Source organism: Pangasianodon hypophthalmus, chromosome 2 (assembly GCF_027358585.1).
Source record: "Pangasianodon hypophthalmus isolate fPanHyp1 chromosome 2, fPanHyp1.pri, whole genome shotgun sequence".
Lineage (NCBI taxonomy): Eukaryota > Metazoa > Chordata > Actinopteri > Siluriformes > Pangasiidae > Pangasianodon > Pangasianodon hypophthalmus.
Window position 1 is genome coordinate 27,700,402 of NC_069711.1, and position 22,153 is coordinate 27,722,554.

At 38.8% G+C, this 22,153-nt stretch overlaps 1 protein-coding gene across 2 annotated transcripts; it reads left to right on the forward strand.

The window, feature by feature from the left end:
- Positions 1-5,596: 5,596 nt before the first annotated feature.
- Positions 5,597-18,697, forward strand: mylkb (myosin light chain kinase b). 2 transcript variants are annotated; one of them, XM_026933332.3, is made up of 17 exons: positions 5,597-6,603; positions 7,492-7,608; positions 7,799-7,864; positions 9,292-9,342; positions 9,561-9,688; positions 10,035-10,191; positions 11,502-11,807; positions 11,933-11,974; positions 12,171-12,261; positions 12,352-12,555; positions 13,697-13,914; positions 14,169-14,292; positions 14,560-14,712; positions 14,896-15,019; positions 15,172-15,262; positions 15,403-15,534; positions 17,231-18,697. In XM_026933332.3, the coding sequence occupies exons 1-17, from the start codon at positions 5,904-5,906 to the stop codon at positions 17,494-17,496; spliced, it is 2,970 nt and encodes a 989-aa protein (XP_026789133.1). In that variant the 5' UTR covers positions 5,597-5,903; the 3' UTR covers positions 17,497-18,697. The 2 variants fall into 2 exon arrangements, with proteins under 2 accessions (XP_026789133.1, XP_026789132.1); XM_026933331.3 differs by having other exon boundaries at positions 5,599-6,603; positions 15,400-15,534.
- The last annotated feature ends 3,456 nt before the right edge of the window (positions 18,698-22,153 follow it).

Genomic DNA, 22,153 nt, shown 5'->3' on the forward strand with positions numbered 1-22,153 from the left:
ATGTCAAGAAAATTGTACAGAAACAGTAACATATGTAAGTGGGTCCTGTGAACACTAGATAACTGCCACGGTCGTTCAGAACCAGCAACCTACTAGTGAAAACTCAACAAAAAGGTTCAAGGGAAACAATGGCCATTATATAATGGTATTTATAACAAATACTATGTCATATGGTGACTTTGTGACTTTCTCAATGGTCTTGGCATGCATATGCATGCACAGAAGAAGGTTTCTCGGTGATATTCACACTATGGTGGTGGCTGTTTTGTTAAATTAAATTGTACTGCTTACAGAGTTTGTAGGGTTTGCCAAGGTCTATGCTTCTTGGTTAACACTTGAGTTAATGCTGAACTCTGTGGTATGGTGGATATGTATACAGATGCTCCATTTTAAAAGAAACACACTTCATTCTCTAGCTTTCATGCTCTCAGTTGATGAGCTTAGATAATGCTTTTCGTTATGAATGTTAGCAACCTATTTGGCTTTATACTGTTAGGGTCAGGATTTTTAAACACTAATCTTTAATGTTTCATACCTGGACTATGATTACAGTGCTAGATCCAAAGTGAAGACCAGATCATTAATGGTGAGAGGGATCAAAGTGTTAATACATTTACAATTTCCTTTTTTTGGCAGGTGTTTCAATGCAAACTTACAAGTGAAGCAAAAGAATACAAGCATTAGTCAAATATTAGCTAATTTGATTTTTAGTCAGTGGGGAACATCTTGAAATAGAATCAGAAACAGTCACAGTTTCCAGAACAAACATACTCATATACAAACACACTTTCACAAACACACACAGTGCTAGTAATCATTCCTGCAGGCTACTCTAATCACATTAACTGCTTATTAACTGCTTGCTCCCTCATCTGGAACATTCCTGTCAGTTTTTTTTAGTTGTTTTTCATTTTCTCTACTTGTACTTGTCCAGGGAGCTGTCTGAGAATGACATGTACTCAGTTATCAGTCACCTTTAATGAACTTTAATAAAGTTCTGATGAAAAGTGGGAAACATTATGCAAATACTATCTGGAATGGCAGTGAAGTCACATTTCTCAAAAGTATTATGCTTCAACAGGAAAGAACAAATTTAATATAGAGGACTTTGTCTTACAGGCCCATGTGCCTCCTCAGACTGAAAGCAATCCAAGCAATAGTTTAATAAGGCTGTTCTTATAAGTTGTCAAGGAGGTCCATGAGATGAAGAGGCATGGACCTTGTCACAGCTAACATGCCATCCTTTCCTAAGCTTTGCCTTTATTTGAGACAAAGTATGAGTCTGTTTAAAACAGTGTAATATATTGAACACTGCATGGGAAAAAAGTGCCCTCGTGTGTGCTTAGATCACCAGCCAAGAGGGATGCAAACAGTAGAGTGGCTCTGCATAAAAGTGGAGGAAAAGGTGTATTGTCTGACAGAGAAAAATGAGACACACACTGTCTGTTTACTCCCTTATGTCTGGTTAATGTTCTGCACTACGGCACCAATATAGTCTCCTGAAAGGAGACTAACTGTGAGAAATTTTAACAATGGAAAATTTTTGGATGGGAGCTTTAAGTAGTGTAGCGCCTGAGTAATTGAGGCCATGCTTTTATACCTGCATGATAATTTATTGTAACTAACAGCAAACAGCTGGCTAATGAACTCAGGCATTTTGTATATGCTGGCAATGCCATAAATTTGATTGAGGAGACTTGGAGATGATGAATGGAGCATCTATAAAATGAATCAGTAATATAATATGAAATAGTAGCCAAAATATCACAACATCTGAATTGTAGATAATAAATAGTCCTTTCTAACCTATAAATCCTTTCTAACTTGTACATAATGTTAAAGGAAAGCAAACTGGATCCATTTACACACACATCCTTTAAATAGACTGGACTTTCAGACAGCCAGTGCTTTTTATAGTGGCGTAACAGAGCTATTTGTATTCCTGTGTTGTTTCCCTTCCTTGAATTCCTTCCTTCCGTTAATTTTCCTGTTTATCATTTTGAGAATTGCCTGTTTAATTACTTCCTTTTTTTTTTTTTTTGCTGAAACTGAAAAGTGGAACCTGCGCTTGTGTCTGCCAGTCCATCATACATGGCAACTGAAACACAAAACCAATCACACATAGTCACTGTTTAAAAGGATTGGTTTATATTGTGTGTCAGGACCTATTAGGAAAATCAGCTTGTAAAATACACAACATGGCCAGCTTTGTTTAAAACGGAACATTAATGATCACAAATGTTACACAAACAGTGAACAGGTTTGCTTCAAATTCTGTTACAGCACATATATCACAGAGTCTCCTTGACGTAGGCATAATTAACATACTATTAAACATACTGTACACACTGGAACACAAGTGTTAATCAGGTTTCTCAAGCCTGTAATCATATAGTGTCTTTCTGAAATAGCAAACATGGTAAACAGAAAGGCTACCCTTTCCGTTAGCCAGCTTGCTCGTTCACAGCAAACAAGACTTACAGATCTGTTGTTTCTCCCGACACTTTGATTGTACAAATGTATTGCTTCTAGCTTCTCCTCCAAAGGCAAAAGAATTTAAAAAAATAAATACATTTTTAAGAAAGCAGTCCACATGTTTATTATACTGCATCATTATACTGTATTTCACATGCACTTTTTCAATCACTGTTGATGACATACAATGTTTGGATGTATCAGCAAACCAGGCTTAAATAAATTAGCCCCAGTGGACATTAATCTAGGGGGCGTGTCACTTTGTACAATTGCTTGACACGACTGTCAGGAATAGGCTTCATAAATTTACAATCTGGGCTAGAACGAAATCAGCCCCAGCCTCTACTTCATACACTGTTTGTCCAAAAGGTATGTGGGCACCTGACCATCACAGCCCTATGTACTTGTTGAAAATCCCATTCCAAACCATGGCCATTTATTTGGAGTTGGCCCCTTCTTTGCTCCTATAACAGCCTCCACTCTACTGGGAAATTCAAATTCAAATTTTATTTGTCACATGCATAACCATACACAGTACGACTTGCAGTGAAATGCTTTGTACAACTGTTCCAACATAAAAAGAAAATCTAGAAAAATATTAAATATAAAGAAAAATATATACAAACAAAAATGTATATAAAGAAAAATATTAAATATAAGAAAAATATATACAAAAAAATATATGAAGGGATTTATATTTTTAAAAAAGTGTATAAGAATATATATATATATATATATATATATATATGTATATATATATATATATATATATATATATATATATATGTGTGTGTGTGTGTGTGTGTGTGTGTGTGTGTGTGTGTGTGGATGGTGGCAACAGCAGTCCAATGTGCAATAAATGCAATACTAAATACTAAATTGTAATACTAAAATAAATTAGTAGCATAATGTATGTAGATATAGATGGAGGTTGGGTGTTTGAAGGAGATATATGGACGGAGATGAATGATTCTTAGTCCTTGGTGTTGTACTGGTTGAGGGCCCGAATGGCCTGCGGGAAGAAGCTCCTCCTCATCCTCTCTGTATTGACCTTTAGGGAGCGGAAGCGCTTCCCTGACCGCAACAGAGAGAAAAGTCCATTGTTCGGATGGAATATGGCTGTGGGGATTTGTACCCATTCAGCCACAAGAGCATTAGTACGGTTGGGTACTGATGTTAGGTGAGAAGGCCTGGCGCACAGTCAGAGGTCCAATTCATCCGAAGGGTGTTCAGTGGAGTTGAGGTCAAGGCTCTGTGCAGGCCACTTGAGTTCTTCCACAGCAACTTTGGCAAACCATGTGTTTACGTAGTTCATTTTGTATATTGTCCTGCTGGACCATGTTTGGATCCCTTAGTTACAGTTATAGAAGATCTTAAAGCTACAGCATACAAAGACATTCTAGACACTTGTGTGCTTCCAACTTTGTGGTAACAGTTTCGGGAAGGTCCACATATGGCTGTGAGGTACAAGTGTCCACATACTTTTGGCTATATAGTGTACCTGTGATTTTTTTACTTATAAACAATAATGGTGCTATTGTTCTTGGTTCCACAAAAGAACTAAATTATCCAGTACAGTGGTGTACTGGATAATGGTATGGTGAATGGTAAAGATTTAATCTTATTTTATTTTCATTTTTTCTTGAAAGACAGGGAGGGCTTAGCCCTTCTAGTCTGTTTATACCAGCCAGGCCTTATTATGCTTCTTAGCAAAAAAGCTATTTGCATGGTTAGCTTGCATGGTTTCCTAATTTAAATGTTAAGTGTCATGTTGTACGCCATTCTGCTTTTTTACATTTTTACTGCTGTATTCCTCCTCCTATTGTCACACTTCACCGTAGGGCATGTTAAAACTGACCTGGGTTCTGGGTTCTCCTTGTGTTTGATGATTATTTAAATAACTGGCTTTTTAAGAGGCTCTTTAATTTTGGTTGGTCTATCTATGTGGGATATTATTTGTGAGAAACTAAACAAAAAGTAAAACTGTTACAATCATCCCTGGTCTTCTCTAAATTGGGGTAATTCTTTTAACCAGACTACAAAAGAAATGAGATGAGATTATAGTGTATATAATAAAAACGATCTGCAGCTATAAAAGAGAGCTCTAACCTAATGCTGGATGATTTTAAATCCCTGACATTTGCCGTGTGAGTAATGAGGCATTCCTTTTCTTTTCTGCAATAGTGGAAATTTACTAACAGTTTGTCAAAGTAATAACACTTCTGACCCGAGATATTAACTCTAGCAAATGATCTTTTCGTGTCCTCCCTTAACCATTCTTTGAGTACACACACACACACTCACTCAGACACACACACCATGCAGTGTAACACAGCTGTTTATGACCGTATAAGGCAGCCAATGCAACATTTTAACATAAACTGTGGGAGACATGTGACGCAGTTCTGATTGGTGGAATGCCTCGCCGACTAGTCCAATAAGGCTCCCGTTTATGGAGAGGTCAACAGGTTAGGCACATCCAAACAAATACCCGTGGAAAATCCAGAACACTTCTCTTCTGGTTTCTGTCCAAGTTTAGAGAGAGCAGGGAATCAAATCACTCTTTCTTATCTCTCTGCTTCTCTCCAGTGCCAATGATATGTTGTTTCAGTAACTCTCTGTCTCCATTCACTTTCCTCCTGTTCTGTTTCTCATTTCTTCAACATTTTTCTGCTGTGTTCCCAGTCCTCAGGCTTGCACAAAAATGTCCATATCAGTGTCCATATCTCAGTTTCTGCTAAAGGACTATGTTGATTCTCATCTCTCTCGTAAACATCGCCCACAATTTCTTCTGGTGCCTTAGAAGTTCCTCAGGCTCCACCTTTAAACCCCCCCCCCCAACCAAGTTCACCTCTGATCTTTGGTCAGTCCAAGAAACTATACCCCTGACCCACATCACTTCCCATCATCTCAGAGATGCTGATCCTGAGTCAGTAACTTATGCTCTTCCTTGGGCTGTTTATCTCCCATTGCTGTCCTCTGCGTGGGTGCCTCTGCACTGGAAGTGTTTTCCTAATATGGCAACAGAGGTCCCCACTGATGCCATTCAGACATAAAAACATGTCCCCATCTCCAATTAACCTATTATAGAATGGAGACTAAGCTTTCAAACAATCCATTTTCCCCCCTCCAACATCCCTCTCCCTCCCTCGGTATATCCCCCTCGCTCAATATCATTCTCTCTCTTTTTGTCCTCTCTCTCCTCCCTCACTCTATTCCAGGGCATCTGAGCCAGCAGTGGCTCGAACAGAGCGGCAGGGAGCCACGGACGGAGCAGGACCTCCACAAAGTTCTTTAATAACCAGGATCTCCCCAGAACCCATTGCAAAAGAGGATACGTCTGTGGACGTTCCGGAAACTCTAGCACCAAAAAGCAAGAAACTTCCAGAAGTAATCTTGCTTCAAAGAATTGTGGCTAAGGAGGACAGATGGACTTCAGGGCAGCCCTTAAGCCCCGTGCGGGGCCTAAGCTGGGGTCAGAGATCAAGACAAACACCCCAGCCAAAGTAGACTTTAGGTCAGTGTTGGGGAAAAAAGAAGGAGGCTCACCCAAACCACCTCCACCAGAGCCGGATAACAGCAGTGCACCTGCAGACTTCAGGTCCGTCCTCAGTAAGAAGAAGAACATAGAATCAGAGAAGCCTAGCACAAAAGACCCAGCTCCTACACCAGCAATCGCTAAGGACAAACAAACAAGCATTAACGGTGTGAATGTAGCTACAGATAACAAAAAGAACAATTTAGTAGAAAAAGAAGAGACTGACAAAAAGAATGATACAGGGACTACAAAAAAAGAGATCATTCCATGCACAGAAAAGAAAACTGATGGCATGATAGTGGAACCAAAGAACAAAAATGGAAGCGTCAGTCAGAAGAAGGGTAATGATGTGGATGAGAGTGCAGCAGAAGAGAAGAGCGTGGTCAATTCTGTGGATGGAGAGGATGGAAAGAAGAAGAGTACGGGCAAAACACCTGTGTTCACGCAGCCTCTGAGTGATTTGACTGTTGTTGATGGAGAGCGGCTGAGGTTAGAGTGCACGGTGACCTCTGACCCTCAGGCTGTCATCACTTGGACACTTGATGGGAAAGTTGTGAAGCCGTCGAAGTTTATTGTCTTATCCAATGAAGGTATGTGGCAGTGAATTATGACTTCTAAATACTGTGCTTATTGTTATTGATTCAATAGTAATTAATTATATAGCATTTGTGTTATTTAGAAGCATTGGTTTATTGGGCGAGAAGAGAGAAACAAATAAAACGATTTCAAATCAGGCTCCCTATGCTCACTATTTCAGCTTTTTCCTTTCGACAATGCCCATATGGGGTTCTACATCTACAGCTCATATGTCAGAAGACACACAAGTTCTTCTGGCTTTATGCTCCTGATCTGATGAGTTACTGAAAGAGCCTTGTAAAGGTTAAACTGTGTTTTCAGATACTCCCCACTATTAACAGGCTGTAGATCACTCTGCTCATAAATCAGGGATTGGGCTTCACACGGGTGACTCCAAGTTAGTGCTGCTATTTCAGCTCCTTTAGCCCATCCCTATTGAGCCATCTGATATGGGGGCTCAAAAACGACTGTCCCTCTGTACAAACACAAAGTGGCTAATGTTCTCAGCCACTCTGGCACGGTTCGAATGTTCAGAAATAGCAGTGCAGGATTCCCCAAGTCTGGGTCACGCCAAGAGATTAAAGATATCCTGCATTGTTGCTTCATCCAGTAGTTAGGATAGACCTTTCTTTTTAACCAACTCTGTGTATAAATATTATGTCTATTATTGTACTGAGAGGCTTGTTTTGTCTGAATGAGCATCAACTTACCAGGAAGACTCTAGTAGACATCTACTATTGCCAGCTAAGATAAAGTCCATAAAACTTATATTTGGCCTTCCATCCAACTCAACTGAAAATTAGCTTACTAGATTACTTATTTACTAGATTGGTAAATTATCTATACCTGTGCTCATGCATCATGTTTATTTGGGTTTTTTTTGGTTTGGTTTTTTACATTAGGGGGCAAGTGTTCACTTACCATAGACAAAGCCCTTCCTGAGGATGAGGGGCGTTATTTGTGCAAAGCGGAGAATGCCGAAGGAAAAGCCGAATGCTCCTGCATGGTTCAAGTGGATGGTCAGTGTCTCAAAAATATTCCTACTTCTTTTTGAGATTTTTCTTATTTGCTTTTGATCGAATTTTGAGCAAATTAGCCAAATAGCCAGTCTTTAGTCTGATTGCATATAAATGGGGACATTAATTGTACAGCTGCTGCACCTCCACTGGCAGATATATTAACATGCGTTGATTGTACATCTTTTTATAGATCCTTCAGATCCATCAGCAGAAAAGAAAAACAGGAAAAGCTCATCTTCAACACCTACAACAGAGAGTAGGTCAAAATACGCTGTTGTTTTTTATTGGTGTGTCTAATTTTTTCAGCGTGGGACTTTTCAGATATGACGGCTTTCACATCAGTCTCTGTGTTATCAAGATTGAATTCCATGTTCCTCTTAGATCCAAACATGGCCAGATATGACCATGACCATGAAGCTTCATGGTCACATATCTAGAAAATCCCATGCACACTTGATGCTCCCCCATTGTGGGACTTCTCATGAAGCAGCATGTACATAAATACATATTTCCTTTTTAAATGCATGTGCCATTTGATACTTTGAACCCAGAAAAGAACAATGCCATGGCAGGTCAACATGGCTGTATGGTGGCATTGGAAGAGAGATTTTGTCTGAATCACTTGTTGGCAAATGTTTGTTTCGAGAGGACAGCATTGGAAGTATTTTGCCCTACTTGATTTATTTGACTTGTATCAGGCTTTTACCTTCTGTGTTAGTTGATGAGTTGGAGATAAAAGAGAGAGAAATAAAGTCAGACCACATTTATCCAGCTTCTCCTTACCATAGTGCTGATCTAATAACAGTGATGAATAAGATGGATATTAGTTATTAAATCCTTATTAACGTGGATATATCCACAATGGGAATCTAGCTCTGGAAACATAAGAAACATAGTTTATTGGAAAGTTTGCCCATGAGGTATACAGTTGCCTCATAAGCATCTAGGATTTCACAAGCACAGCTAGCAGTGCCTGTCACAACAAAGTAAGCTGATTATATGGAAAATGAAATAGGAGAATGTGAGGAGTGCTTTAAACAGAAAAGAAGCATATATAATGGAAGCAGAAAAGAATGACCTAAAATGGATTAGAGCAGGTTTCTCTTGCACTTACTGCCTCTTTAAATGCTTCCTCTGTCTATGTCTTCACACTGCGCCTAAGCATTAGTGAGGTTTATATGTTGCATTGTTTCTTGACGGCTATCAAATCTAGAATAAATATTGGGGAGAGAGCCAGCACCATTTCCTGGATCCTGAGGCCCCTATTTTTAGCATGCCCATAAAAGGAGAATTCCAGCAGGCGGTATCCGTAAGGCAAGCTTTCTCTGTGGGATGCTAAGCGGCAGAGGCAAGCCTTCTGTGGAACTCCTGCACATTCTCCCAGGCACTCCAGAATAAATGCTGACTAGAACATATTCAGCTCAAGTATACATACTCCAGTATGACCTCCAGAATGACAAGATTCTTCCATTAGTCCGCCATGTTTAGAAGCAGGACACTCTCATTAAGAATGTTTCTATGAGAGTTTTTTCTGTTGCTGTCCACTTGATGGATGATTTTTTCCTTGCCTTTAAACAAATTGACTGGCTGCATGTTGTGAGGTGACACTCACATATAAAATAAACCAAAGTGATCATTTGTAGCACTTATTCACCCTAACATGGCATTGTGTGTATTATCCAGATGAAGCCAGGATAAAGAAGAAACCAGCACCGAAGTCTCCCACCAAACAAGGTAAAACCTTTCTCCGTTTCTCATGAAATCTAACACATTTCATTGAATGAGATGCACACAAAATATAAAGTAGCCCATTACCATATACAGACCATATACATATGTCAAGTGTAATAAGCAGCCCTGAAAATATTTGCTGGGAACACAGTGCATGTAGTATGTTCAGATAAGGTAAAGTTGAATTTAATGCAACCACACGGTCCTCCCCACCCGTGCAGGTTCTCCTCCCCAAGTTCTTCAGTTCCCTGGGGATCTCAAGATCAGAGCAGGAGAGAAAGTGGAGCTACTGTGTAACTTTGGAGGCACTGCACCCATTACCTGCAACTGGCTCAAGTTCAAAAAACCGGTGAGAATAACTAGATGAAGTTAATGAGAAAGGAATGAGTAAGGAATGGATATGGAGAGTGTAAAGGAGAGAAGAAGTGACGATAAGTATTAGAATGAGTGCTGTGTGTTCTATATTGAGAGGTTTTAAAAAGAAAAATTAGCTCTTTTTTCCAATGGTCCTGATCTAACAAAAGTGATACATAGTATTGCCATTGCCTATGAAATATTTACAGTGGATCATCACTCACTGTAGTGATTTTCTAGACTTTTAAACAATTACCAGTTGCTCACAATAGCAGTTTGAAAATACTCAGCACACTGTTGTTTCGTTTCTTGAGTTTATGACCGTTTTTTTTCTGCTCTAGATCCAGACAGGAAGTGGTGGCATCACTATAAAGACCACGGAGAACAGCAGCCAGTTGACGATTGCAGCAAGTGACCAGGACCACTGTGGCTGCTACACACTGGAGCTGCAGAACAAATACGGCACCAAGCAAGCCTCACTCAACCTTACTGTCGTAGGTAAGACACTCAGCTGTGTGTGAGGGCAAAGGAGGATTTCCTGTGCCCTACAGATTGTAAATAAAAATAGAAGTGATCAGCTAGGGACACTGTGGCTAAATGCACTAGGTGTAAATGCACTAGGGAGCCAGTTTGAATTAAATTTCTTCCAGGTCTTCCAGTTTCCTCCCAAAAAACAAGCCAATAAGTGGACTGGTAACTATAAATTGACCCTAGGTGTGAATGAGTGTGTGAATGTGTATGTGCACATGGTGCCCTGTGATGCATTGACGTCCCATTCAGGGTGTATTCCCACTTCACACGCAGTGTTCCCAGGATAGGCTCTGGATCAACTGCAACTCTGATTAGAATAACGCAGTTAATGATGATGAATGAATGATAATCAGTATCTAAAAACCTGGTTTAAATTTTATGCTCTCAGATTATAAGTTAAGCGCATAATTGGTCATTATTAAGAAGTGTCTCTGACTTGTCACTGAATCGAGAGTAAGACAAATAACATTTTAAACAAGAATCCTTTCTCAAGAGGCCTTTTCCTGTAATTCGGTCTGTGCAACAGAAATAACCTACATGTGCGCACGATGACGCACCTATTACGCACCAAACAAGCATCCCATGCAAAAGCCATAATTTAATTTGTGTTTTTTTTTTTCCATGGCGCCAAACTGGAAGAATTTTGCTAACATGGCCTAGGGCACTACAAAGAGTTCAACAAAGCAATTTAGTAGCAAAATAGTGCACAGCTGACAGTATTTGAGTTAAGACAAATGTTAATTAAGGCCAAGTGTAAATTCTGAGATCAGGAAACAGTGCAACATATAAAGCTAGAATAAAAGTGACTATCATGAATACATAAGATAGATAGACAGACAGATAGATAGATAGATAGATAGATAGAGACTTTAACAGAGTTACAAGTATACTAAAAGTAATTTAACATTATAAATGAAACAAAATAATAATAAATATGTATAATTACAAGAAAGAATACAGTGTAAGAGTGGGATGTGGTAATGCAGTGGGGCGTAAACTTTGTAGATATAAGCAGCAGACTTGAGTGGAATTAAAGTGGCAGTGCAGTGCAAACATTGTCAATAGTGTAAACATTGTAAACAGCGATAAAATCTCAAATGACTTGGTTTAGATTCAAATTCTAAGTCACAAATTCATATTACTGCTAATCCAATGCTGCTCTGTTTTGCGTGGCTACCTGGTGGACGTTCTTCCAGGAAACACACATTGCATTAAATCTGTAGCATTTAATGATGTGTCATCTTACCTTCACTACTCATTGCATATCTCTGTGTTAGACAAGCCTGATCCACCAGCTGGTGTCCCAGCTGCGTCAGACGTCCGCCGATCCTCGCTCACCCTCTCCTGGTATGGACCCACGTATGATGGTGGCAGTATTGTCAAGTCGTACAACCTGGAGATCTGGAACTCCCTGGACAACACGTGGAGTGACCTCACTTCCTGCAACAGCACCTCGTACCATGTCCAGCAGCTGCTCCCTGACCGCCAGTACAAGTTCCGTGTGCGTGCAGTTAACATGTATGGCATCGGTGAACCCAGCGCCGAGTCAGAACCTGTCACTGTGGGAGAACCAGTGGTGCCAGGTGAGAGGGAGAGACAGCTAATGAGCCTTGATTTGATTAAGTGTTTAGTGCTATTAAAGGTGCTATTAAAACATTGAATTACAGCAGAATTTGGTATGTGCACTAAAGTTTATTTTTCTCCATAGAAAAAAAAGAAGAAGAAGCAGAGGCTGCAGCTTCCGATGATGGTATGTAATCCAGTCAGTCTGCCAGTTTTTCAATTTATTTTCCAGTAAAACTTTCAACCCTTCCACTGATCCATCCATCTCTCCTTCCATATATCTTTCCTACTCATGAAAGTGCGGAACCCTAGAATTTACTGATATATCTCTGTCTCTCTCAGACAGTAAATCTCAGTTGTTTCTTCTTCTCCCACTTGTTCAGATTCAGATAAAGAGCCTGAGTATAGGGATGTGGTCATAAAGAAAGACAGCACTGTTAAAGATTTCTATGACGTAGAGGATCGCTTGGGCACGTAAGACATAACTGCACACGTCTCCAAAAAATCTGCTTCTCTGCCCTCTGCACTTCTTTCAACTTTCTCTCTCTGCCTCTTCTCTGTCAGTGGCAAATTTGGTCAGGTCTTCAAACTGGTGGAGAAGTCGACCAAAAAGGTGTGGGCCGGGAAGTTCATCAAAGCCTTCTCGCAGAAAGAGAAGGAGAACGTGCGACAGGAGATCGGCATCATGAACAGCCTCCACCATCCTAAACTTGTGCAGTGTGTGGACGCCTTCGAGGGCAAATCAGACATTGTGATGGTTTTGGAAATGTAAGTCCAGTACACTTTGAAACGAAGGTTCTCACGTATGTTGGGTTGTAGAAAGCTTAAAATGTGCATAAAAAAAAAGTTTAATAGACAGGTGTATATAATTCTTTTGTTATTTAGAGGAATTTAAGTGAAAGGAACAAGGGGCAAGAATCATACTGCTCACTCTATGAACATTTTTAGTGCAGGAGGAGCAGCAGACAGGGCACCAAGATCTTGTTTTATAGCACATAATTGGAATTAAAGCTAATACATTTCTGCAAACAAAGGCAAAGTGTAAGTGCAGTAAATGTGTCTATGATGTACAGAACGAGTTGCATTGTAAGATATATTGCAAAGATTAGGAGAGGGAAAGAGGGATTATGATGTGAAAAATGTGACAATTTTTGGGCTACTTTAGCTTTTGTGTAGCTTTTGAGATATGGTTGGACTGAAAATTTTGATAAAACCTGACAAACACACCTGCTGTATTGAACACAGTTAAACAAAGGTATGTCTAAAACCACTCAAAACGAGCAGCAGACTGTATGCTGATTGACTGTGTGTGATGTCAACTCTCAACTGCCTATTAGGGGGTAACTCTAAAAATGCAAGAGATAGTAGCCTATAACATAAGTAGGATAGACTCTGGACTTAATTTTGTTTGAAGCTCTGTCACTATTAATGTTGCCCTGACTCACCACATTCTATGGTCAAATGCCACTCCTAGTTCTCACAGTGTTCTCATCTCAGACACTTCTGAACACACTACGATGTTTGATAGCTTTTTCTCCCCCAACACCCTTAAATCACCAGTTTGGCTTTTTATGGCGAGAACTGCAGAGACAGTGGTGTGTGTGATTGGAGAAGTGCTTGTCACTTGTCCTTATATAGTGTTAACAAGCCTGAGTGAGGGAGGAGTGAAAGCACAATATGCACAACCTTAGCTTGGCAGCCATAATGGAAAAAAGGCCCAGATTTGAATCTTGGTTTGAGTGTGTGATTTGTTTACTGTACCATAAGCAGAAATAAGTCTTCCTTGTTTAATGGAAAGTGCTGATAAATTGCATTATTTTGATTAAGTCCTGTGCTGTCTCTTCCACTTTCAGTTCTGTTATTGGTGCTCTCTGATTGGTGATGTCTGTCTCGTCCCTGTTGGTTGCAGGATCTCTGGTGGCGAGCTGTTTGAGAGAATCGTTGATGAAGATTTTGAGCTGTCTGAGCGTGAGGTCATTAAGTATATGCTCCAGATTATCGATGGTGTTCAGTTCATCCACAAACAAGGCATTGTGCACCTGGACCTCAAGCCGGAGAATATCATGTGTGTCAACAAGACAGGCAGCAAGATAAAACTCATCGACTTTGGCCTCGCACGAAGGCTAGGTACACATCTGCTTTCTAACCTGGTGAAAATGTGTCATCTCTGATAATAACCAGACATAGTTTGGAATGTGCTCAGTGGGAATGTTGTTTCAATGTGTCACTCAGGCACATACTGTGTGAAATGGCATAGGATAGATTCATTGCAATGAAACCGTATAGTATATAATTTTCCTCATTTTTCTCATCTGTGTAACTCTTTTTTCTCACTTGTTATTTAAGATGTGCTGATTATGGTGGTTTTCTTCTGTCCATAGTGGACTCCGGTTCCCTCAAGGTTCTCTTTGGGACACCTGAGTTTGTAGCTCCTGAGGTTATTAACTATGAAGCGATTGGCTATGCAACAGATATGTGGAGCATTGGGGTGATCTGCTACATCCTGTATGTAATACAGCCTTCTTCTGAACTATTCTCAGTTTTTGAAACACTGTGTTTAAATACATTTAAAGGAAACTGTATGCTGTGTACTGAATGGGAATAGGTGACAACACCACCAGTCTACTAGAAATAACTACATTTGGCCATCTAGGAGATTTCTGTTTGGTCCAGTATCTCTGCTCACTATGTATTAAGTGTAAGGTGAAGATATTGAAAGTTCTAAGCTATGCTACATGTACCCATCCCTCTCTTTCCTCATTTTATCCTTAGCCTCAGTGGTCTCTCTCCATTCATGGGGGACAACGATAATGAAACGCTTGCAAATGTTACCTCAGCGACCTGGGACTTTGAGGATGAGGCTTTTGATGAGATCTCTGAGCAGGCGAAAGACTTCATCAGCAACCTACTGAAGAAAAATATGAAGTAAAGTCAAAAAGCTAAGATCTTTAGTTAAACATACTGTAATGATGGCAAGCATTTCTTTTAATCATCTGGTTTAAAAATGCTGTCGAGTATCTTGACGAAAAGTGCTTTTGGAGTATTTGGATTTACTGAAAGAGTGCAGAATATGAAAGCAGGCTGATCAAATGATCTTTCATGCTGCAGAGCCAGACTGACCTGTGCACAGTGCCTGGAGCACAAATGGCTTAAACAGGACACCAAGAACATGGAAGCCAAGCAGCTCTCCAAAGAACGCATGAAGAAGTACATACTGAGACGCCGATGGCAGGTTAGAAGTCTCAACTCTACCACGTTGCTTTTGTATTGATGATACAGACACAAGGATAGAAAGTGGGACGCTGTCTCCAGGGTTAGGATTTTATTTTTTTTTTCGTTTGCTTGTGCTCAGGAAATATGCACATTTGTACTTCTGCTCTGCAGAAAACAGGAAACGCAGTGCGAGCCATCTCCAGATTCAGCTCCATGGGAATGTTAGGAGGAATCGGGGTAAAGAAAAGTTCACCAACTGAAGGTAATGGACCAGTCTAGCTTGGCCACCAGTATCCATACTGTTTATACTGTGTAATATCATAGTAATAACTGTGGTAGTGAAAGTGTCAAGCATATAACAGGGAGCGTGTTACTATGTGTGTGCACATGTGCAATCAGAAGCACCACCTGCGCCATTCCTAGAGACTACAGAAGAAGAAAACCACACCCCTGCTCCTCCTACCTTCTCCCTCCTCATCCAGGATGTGGAGGTGGTAGAGGGTAGCGCCGCCCGCTTCGACTGCAAGATCGAGGGTAATTAAAACTCAACCCATAATAGTCTCCAAAGGTCTGAGTCTACTAGGAATTGTTTTTATTGAATTATTTATTGAATTCTATGGGTGATTCCACAGTTGGGGTGCCATTTAGTCCTTAAAATTCTCTTAAAATTAAAGATTTACTCTTAAAATCATCTTTATCATTTTTCAGCATTTAATCTAAGAAAACATGCATTTAACCATTTAAAAATGTACTAACCCATCACATATCTCATTTTGTTCAAGGTTTCTTTACAACATTTTGCACTTAAATGAGTAACCAGTTTGAGTTTTTTTAAGCAAAGAATTAGTAAATACACAAAATGTAGTTAAGACATTTAAGAATGTAAAGTCATTTTATGTTATGATTTATTTAAAATATAGTTTTAATGAATTAATTTGTTTCAATGTATAGTTTGGGCAACAGAATTTTAAAGTGACCTCATCAGTCAGTATCACAACATTACTGAACATAAAGATGAGGCAACTTCCTGCCGTACATGTGGCTTGTGCATTATTCCACATAGTTCATTGGGGTAAACATGTTCAGGTATCAGGGTTGAGTGAATATTTTGGAACACTAAAATGTACATTTTTGCTATAATCTATAATGGAGTCATGGAAGAGTTTTCACACATTAATGCAAAGAAAGATTTGTAAGTATTTTAATTATTATAGATTACTTTAAAGTGTAGTTACAATGGGCTGGGACCTTTAACTCTACTTTCTATACATGAATTGTAAATAGCACATATTGGCACCACAATCATGGAATCACACTTATTTAATCATTTATTTAGATCTAATACAATTTTTCACTAAAATAAATTGAGTTTCATGCAAAAGAGTTCAACACTGAGATGGCAACCTGCAGACTTAAAAGAAAAATCTATGTGTAGTATATTAGTTATCTTATATTCTGTCCATAAGATGGTTTTAGTTTTTGGTTTTTAGTTTTACTAAAAGATAAAATAATTAATTAATAAATTAGAAACATGACATTTCATATGCTTAACTGCTCTAGTAAATGTGGAAACTCAGTTTCCTATTATAGAAATTATCTTCAGGGCTTTTTATGCTTAGAGCAAGAAGATTTGTAAATATGAAATACAAAAGAGGTGATTTTAATCCCTGTCACATGACCTCCGTATTTTTATCTTCACTCCCTCCAGTGAGCAGGATCCCCAAACATGTAAAGAGGTTTAATGTGTCAATTTCTAAATATATTGTTTATATTTCTAATAATTGAGAAATACTGAATATTTACTTTCATTAAATTGAGACAGGATACAAATGAGACATTGATGGGCTTGCTCAGGGACCTAACTGTGGCAGATTACATTTACATTTCACTTGAATACCCTTATCCAGATCAATTTACAGAAGTACTTTGTATTATAACTATTGTAGTTATGTCAATGAGAAACATATCCTCATGTTAGTACAAATAGGTCAGGGTCTAAAAGTACTATTAGGATAAAACACAGTTAGAAACGAGTTAGTACAGCAACAAATAACTGTACAAATCTAGGCCTTTTTTCTTTATCTTTCTGATGCTGGACTCAGAAATGTGTGATCAGTAGCATAAAATCTCAACCACTGAGCCACCACTGTCCACTGAAAAAAAAAAAAAAACATGAGATGGCCTGGGTTCAAGAAAATGAGTGATAAAGTGCTGTGCGCATTCCCTTCAGGCTACCCGGATCCTGAGGTGGTATGGTACAAGGACGACCAGCCCATCAAGGAGACACGTCACTTCCAGATCGACTACGAAGAGGATGGCCACTGCAGCCTGGTAATATCCGAGGTGTGTCCTGACGACGACGCCAAATACACCTGCAAAGCGGTGAACAGCCTGGGAGAAGCCAGCTGCACGGCCGAACTGATGGTGGAGTTCATGCAGGAGGAAGAAGGAGATGGTGAGGAGGAAGAAGAGGAGGAAGAAGAAGAAGAGGAGTGAGCAACACGGTGGATGAGGAAATGCTGACAAGAAGGGATGAGTGGAAGAACAGGTGGAAGATTGGATACTGTGGGAGCTTTGAATCTCTTAAAGCTTACATTCTTTCTCTGCTGCTTTTGTTGTGAACACAGACTGTAAGTCTTACACCAATGCAAACATTCATGCACTTGTTGTCTTTACAGAGCAATGGTAAAAGAGTACGGACTGTTTTGTGTGAGCACTCAGCAAGATCAAAGACATTCCAGCCTGTGATTGGTTTCGGAGAAGCATCAGCCGCTGAGATCTGTTTGGCCAAAAATGGACAAGTGTCAGAACTGCATGCCTTGCTGCACAAACCTTTCGGTGCCTACATTTGGACTTCTAAACCACTCCTATTGTTCATTCTCAAAAACATCAGCACTTATTTTAGAAGACGGGTCACGCTACTTTGGCTTCCCCAGTCTATCAGTTTTTTTGTGCATGCTTCACGGTTCTGCTTACACTCTAGCACACTCAAGTGGTGAAAAAAAGACATTTAATGTATTTAAACACTATCATAGCCTAGCATGATATTTTTTCATTCTAGACTATGGCTACTGATACACTTTTGAAGACCTGACTGTATAAACATTATTTTTATCTGACAATCTGACTCATGTTTGATACATCTGTAGACATCAGAAATAGCAAGTGTTTTTACTTCTTTATTGGGTTGATGGGGCTCTGTAATGACATTTAATAACTCTGATATCACAGTGCTCTGAAAGGCATTAAATCTCTCCACCAGACATTAGGAAGTTTGCTTGTTCTATTTCGGTTCTAAGATTTTCACCATTATTTTAGTCAACTTGCATGACAAAACATCCTTGCATATTGAGGTGAATATGATTTAGAAGGTTCCATCGCAGTCCTCATCCTTTATCTGTGTACAGGCTTTTGCTACTATTCTGTGAGTTTCTGAATCATCTCAGAGAATGAATTAGTTCAAATTAATAGAACCTAAACCTGGCTTTGGCGAGTCTTACACTTTACATAATTGGAGAGAAATAGTCACTGAGAAGATTACAGAACACACAGAAGAATATTCAGAAAAATACACAATACAGACAAAATCATAAACCAGGTAAACACTTATTTAATTTAAATGTGTTGGTTTGATTAGCATCATCGGTTTGCATCCAAATTTGAGTGGCCACATAAATAAAAGTGTTTCCCTCTCTTAGTTTGTGTGATTGTTCACTTAGTTTCGGTGCAATTCTAATGAAATAAATGTTGATATAAATATTCTTTGGGAGATGTGCCAATAAATAGTGGCCATGAAAGCAACAAAAGGCAGGCTTTTCACCATTCCCCTCTAAACAATGCATTTTCAGACAGCACATAAGTCAAATATATATCTACATAGTTTTATTAAAATATCACTAAGATTCAAGTTTATTTCTTTATTTATACTCTTTATTTATATTTGGTATTTATATTGTGCCCAATCAATTAGGTTTACTGCTATAATAACTTATTAATAGGGGAGAGTAGGGTAGTTGTAACAGTGGTCAAACTTTAGATATTCCAATGCTCCAGTTTTTATGATGTTTTTTGGGCTGTCCATGTAGCTGTCTGTGCAGCCAACCATCCATGCATTTAAGATTCTCGTTATTTCATTAATTTCAAGAATAAGTGGATGAATATTTGTAGGATTTATGTTTATATTTATTTAGGATTTTTATAATAATTATCCTTGTAACCAGCAGAAGAACTGTTGAGATTTTGGAATTGCTCCAAACAAGGTCAAAGTCACAGCAAGGTCAAATGTCTGAAATAGTTTTTCTTCAATAGCTTCCTTTCTGTTTTAAGTATATTCAGGCATCAAAGGACCTAAATCATGCGGGGTCAGTTGTAACATGTCAATTTGGACTTAAGTCCAAAATCTGCATCATTTAGAGACAGATTATTCACCTCCTTAGTTAGATTTTCTTGCTGTGCCTTTGAGATTATGAAGTAGAAATGTCCAAGACAGGACTTTTCAGTAGCATCTAGACCACCCTCTTTAAGCACTTGCCCTTAAGCCTCAAAATAAAGACTGAAGAAGGAACCCTCATTATTCGGTATCTTATAAAATAGCACTTGATCCAGCAAAGCCTATTAGTTTGTCTTTTTTATATTGTGCTCCACAGTTAATTTTGCGCACAAATAAGTGATGCCTTAATTAGGCTATTTTGATTTGTCACATTAATAAAATAATGCCAGGGTTTAAATTTAACTCATAGGTTTATCCATAACAAATGTGGCCCTTGACATAAGTAAAGCATGGTTTTTTTCAACCATGTGAAAAAAAAATTCATAATAATCAAGGGACGATACTATTAATTAATCAATAGTGTCATATTTATGCATTGAATATTGGCTTTTAATGGCATTCCATTGTTTCTTTTTTTTTCTTGTATTTATAGCCCAAATCATGAATTTCAGTGTGACATATTGTGGTTATATCAAACTGTCACACAGTGGCGCTGGAATTAATACTGCTCCTCAGACTAGCCGATATTGGACAAAACCCAATGTCTGAATCATGTTTAATTGAGACATGTCTCTGTGTTCAGCAAACTCAACCCTGCATGCATAAATCACGAGTAACTTCTGAATAAGTCTGTAGTTATGTCTGAAGTTTGAATACCAGTGATGCTTGATGCACGAATACATCAGTCAGCTGATGCAGCTGGCTCTTTCAACTTTGTCCTTGTGCCAAAGTTTTCCAGGAAAGAAACCATTTTTGGGGAATGTCATTTGTATTTTGTTAAATACCTTAATACTTGCACTGGTAACACTATTCCAACTGATCCCACACCAGCTTAGCACTGTCAACTATCAACCATGCGAAGTCATAGTCAACTAGAAAGAGATAGAAACTAACCTATTTTAGCTCCATACCAAATTTGGAACTAAAATCTGATTTTAGCGATAAATTCTTCAGAGCTATGATTAAACTGCTGTTCTTTTGTAGGCAGGCAGAGGATGCTACTGAGCATGTGCAGAGTGAGTTTCACTGCTGTAGCTTGTTGCTGATTGGAGCAATTGATAGCATTACAACTGACCCCACTCTCCCGTAACTATAACCTGGGGTATAGTCAACAGTCACAGACCTGCCAACCTTAGAAAACTGCTATGTCACCCCAGTTACCCAAACTCTGACTTTACTTCTCATCTCTGAGAAGTGTATTACACATGTGCAATTCATGAAGTCTAAATGAATCGTATTGATGTTATATAACATATGTGTATATAATGACAAAATGTCATTATGTGGCCATTCATCATGCACCAATGGAAACAAATCAGCCTAAAGAAGTTCCAAATGCTAATTCATGGATGGTTAACAAAACACACATACAGTACAGCTGATTATATACACATAGGTGTCAAATAACATTGTTTTGCACAGTATTTGTGCTAGAATATTGTTCATAAAAAGTCAACAAAGTCATAATTATGATCCCTACATATTTATCTGGAAACTTCAAATGAAAGCATCCCTAAGCTAATGTTCACACTAGCAGGCGAAGAGTGTAACACAGAGGTGTGACGTCAGATTTTCTCAGTTTTATGCAAATCAGGTATCACGACGTAGAGCGACAAAACAAAATGACTGGCTTGAACGATCCCTTGGACCAATACTTTGTCAAGCCACTTATAAAAGCGCAAAATAAAATGCATTTTTTTGTTTTACTTTACATTATTTATCTTCTTAGACGTTTTGACATGCTCTATCAGTGCCAGTCCATCCAGTTAGGCCAAATACGTGACTCCCTAGGGTCCTGTCATGGCTGGGGGGGCCAGTGTGGCATTTTTTTCTCCTCAGTGTATTGTGTTACATATTAAACATATTGTGTTTCAATCCTCACATATTCTAGGATGTATCTTAATTTCTGATACACATAATGTTAATTTACTGAATCACTGAATATGTCTCATAACTAAATTGTGCTCGAGCTAACTAGACACCGATATTCAGCTCGGTATAGTGACTGTTCGTGAACGTCCTCCTCACCTCACGTGAACTAACTGCTACCATTTCTGGCCCAAAAACATTGGCAAAATGGTATCCATCTGAAGCAGGGAAAGAAAGGGAAGAAGGGGAGATGAAGAATAACAAGCTCAAAGTTGATAACATATTCAAACAATATTATTTTATTGTCTAACAATATTATTTTATTAGTGCTGCTATATCTGTGAAAGCTTGTTAGCTAGCGAAAACTTGCTGACTCATGGTTGCTAGCTCATGTTACAAAAACAAGACTTCCCAGCAGTTAAGCTCCCCATTTCTCAAAAAGATCTTAACCAATGTAACATTTGTCATATTTAGTCAGACATTTGGCTCATTAGCGCTAACTAGTAGCAGTTATTATTAGCTAGCTACGTTATTCAAAACTGTTTCAGTATGCTTAACATAACTAGCTAACATATTAGCTAAGCTGATAAAAAAAATTATGATATTTTAGTAGCTGGCTAGGTTAGCTGGTAGTGGTGGTTTGTGTCATAGTTTATAGTCATAGTTTATATCAGTTAGTTTTTGTTAGATCATGTTAGCTAGATAGCTTGGCTCTTCCTTCTTCAGGAAGATTCAGACATTTGTGAAAAGACAAGTTAACTAGGTTGTAAAATTGAGCTAAACATATGCCTTTAT

Excerpts from the sequence above, each read along its gene's own strand:
- mylkb (XM_026933331.3), top strand. The coding sequence starts at position 5,904 with ATGGACTTCAGGGCAGCCCTTAAGCCCCGTGCGGGGCCTAAGCTGGGG. Across the intron at positions 7,865-9,291 it reads TTCAACACCTACAACAGAGA|ATGAAGCCAGGATAAAGAAG; the intron begins GTAGGTCAAAAT and ends TGTATTATCCAG. Across the intron at positions 9,343-9,560 it reads GAAGTCTCCCACCAAACAAG|GTTCTCCTCCCCAAGTTCTT; the intron begins GTAAAACCTTTC and ends CCACCCGTGCAG.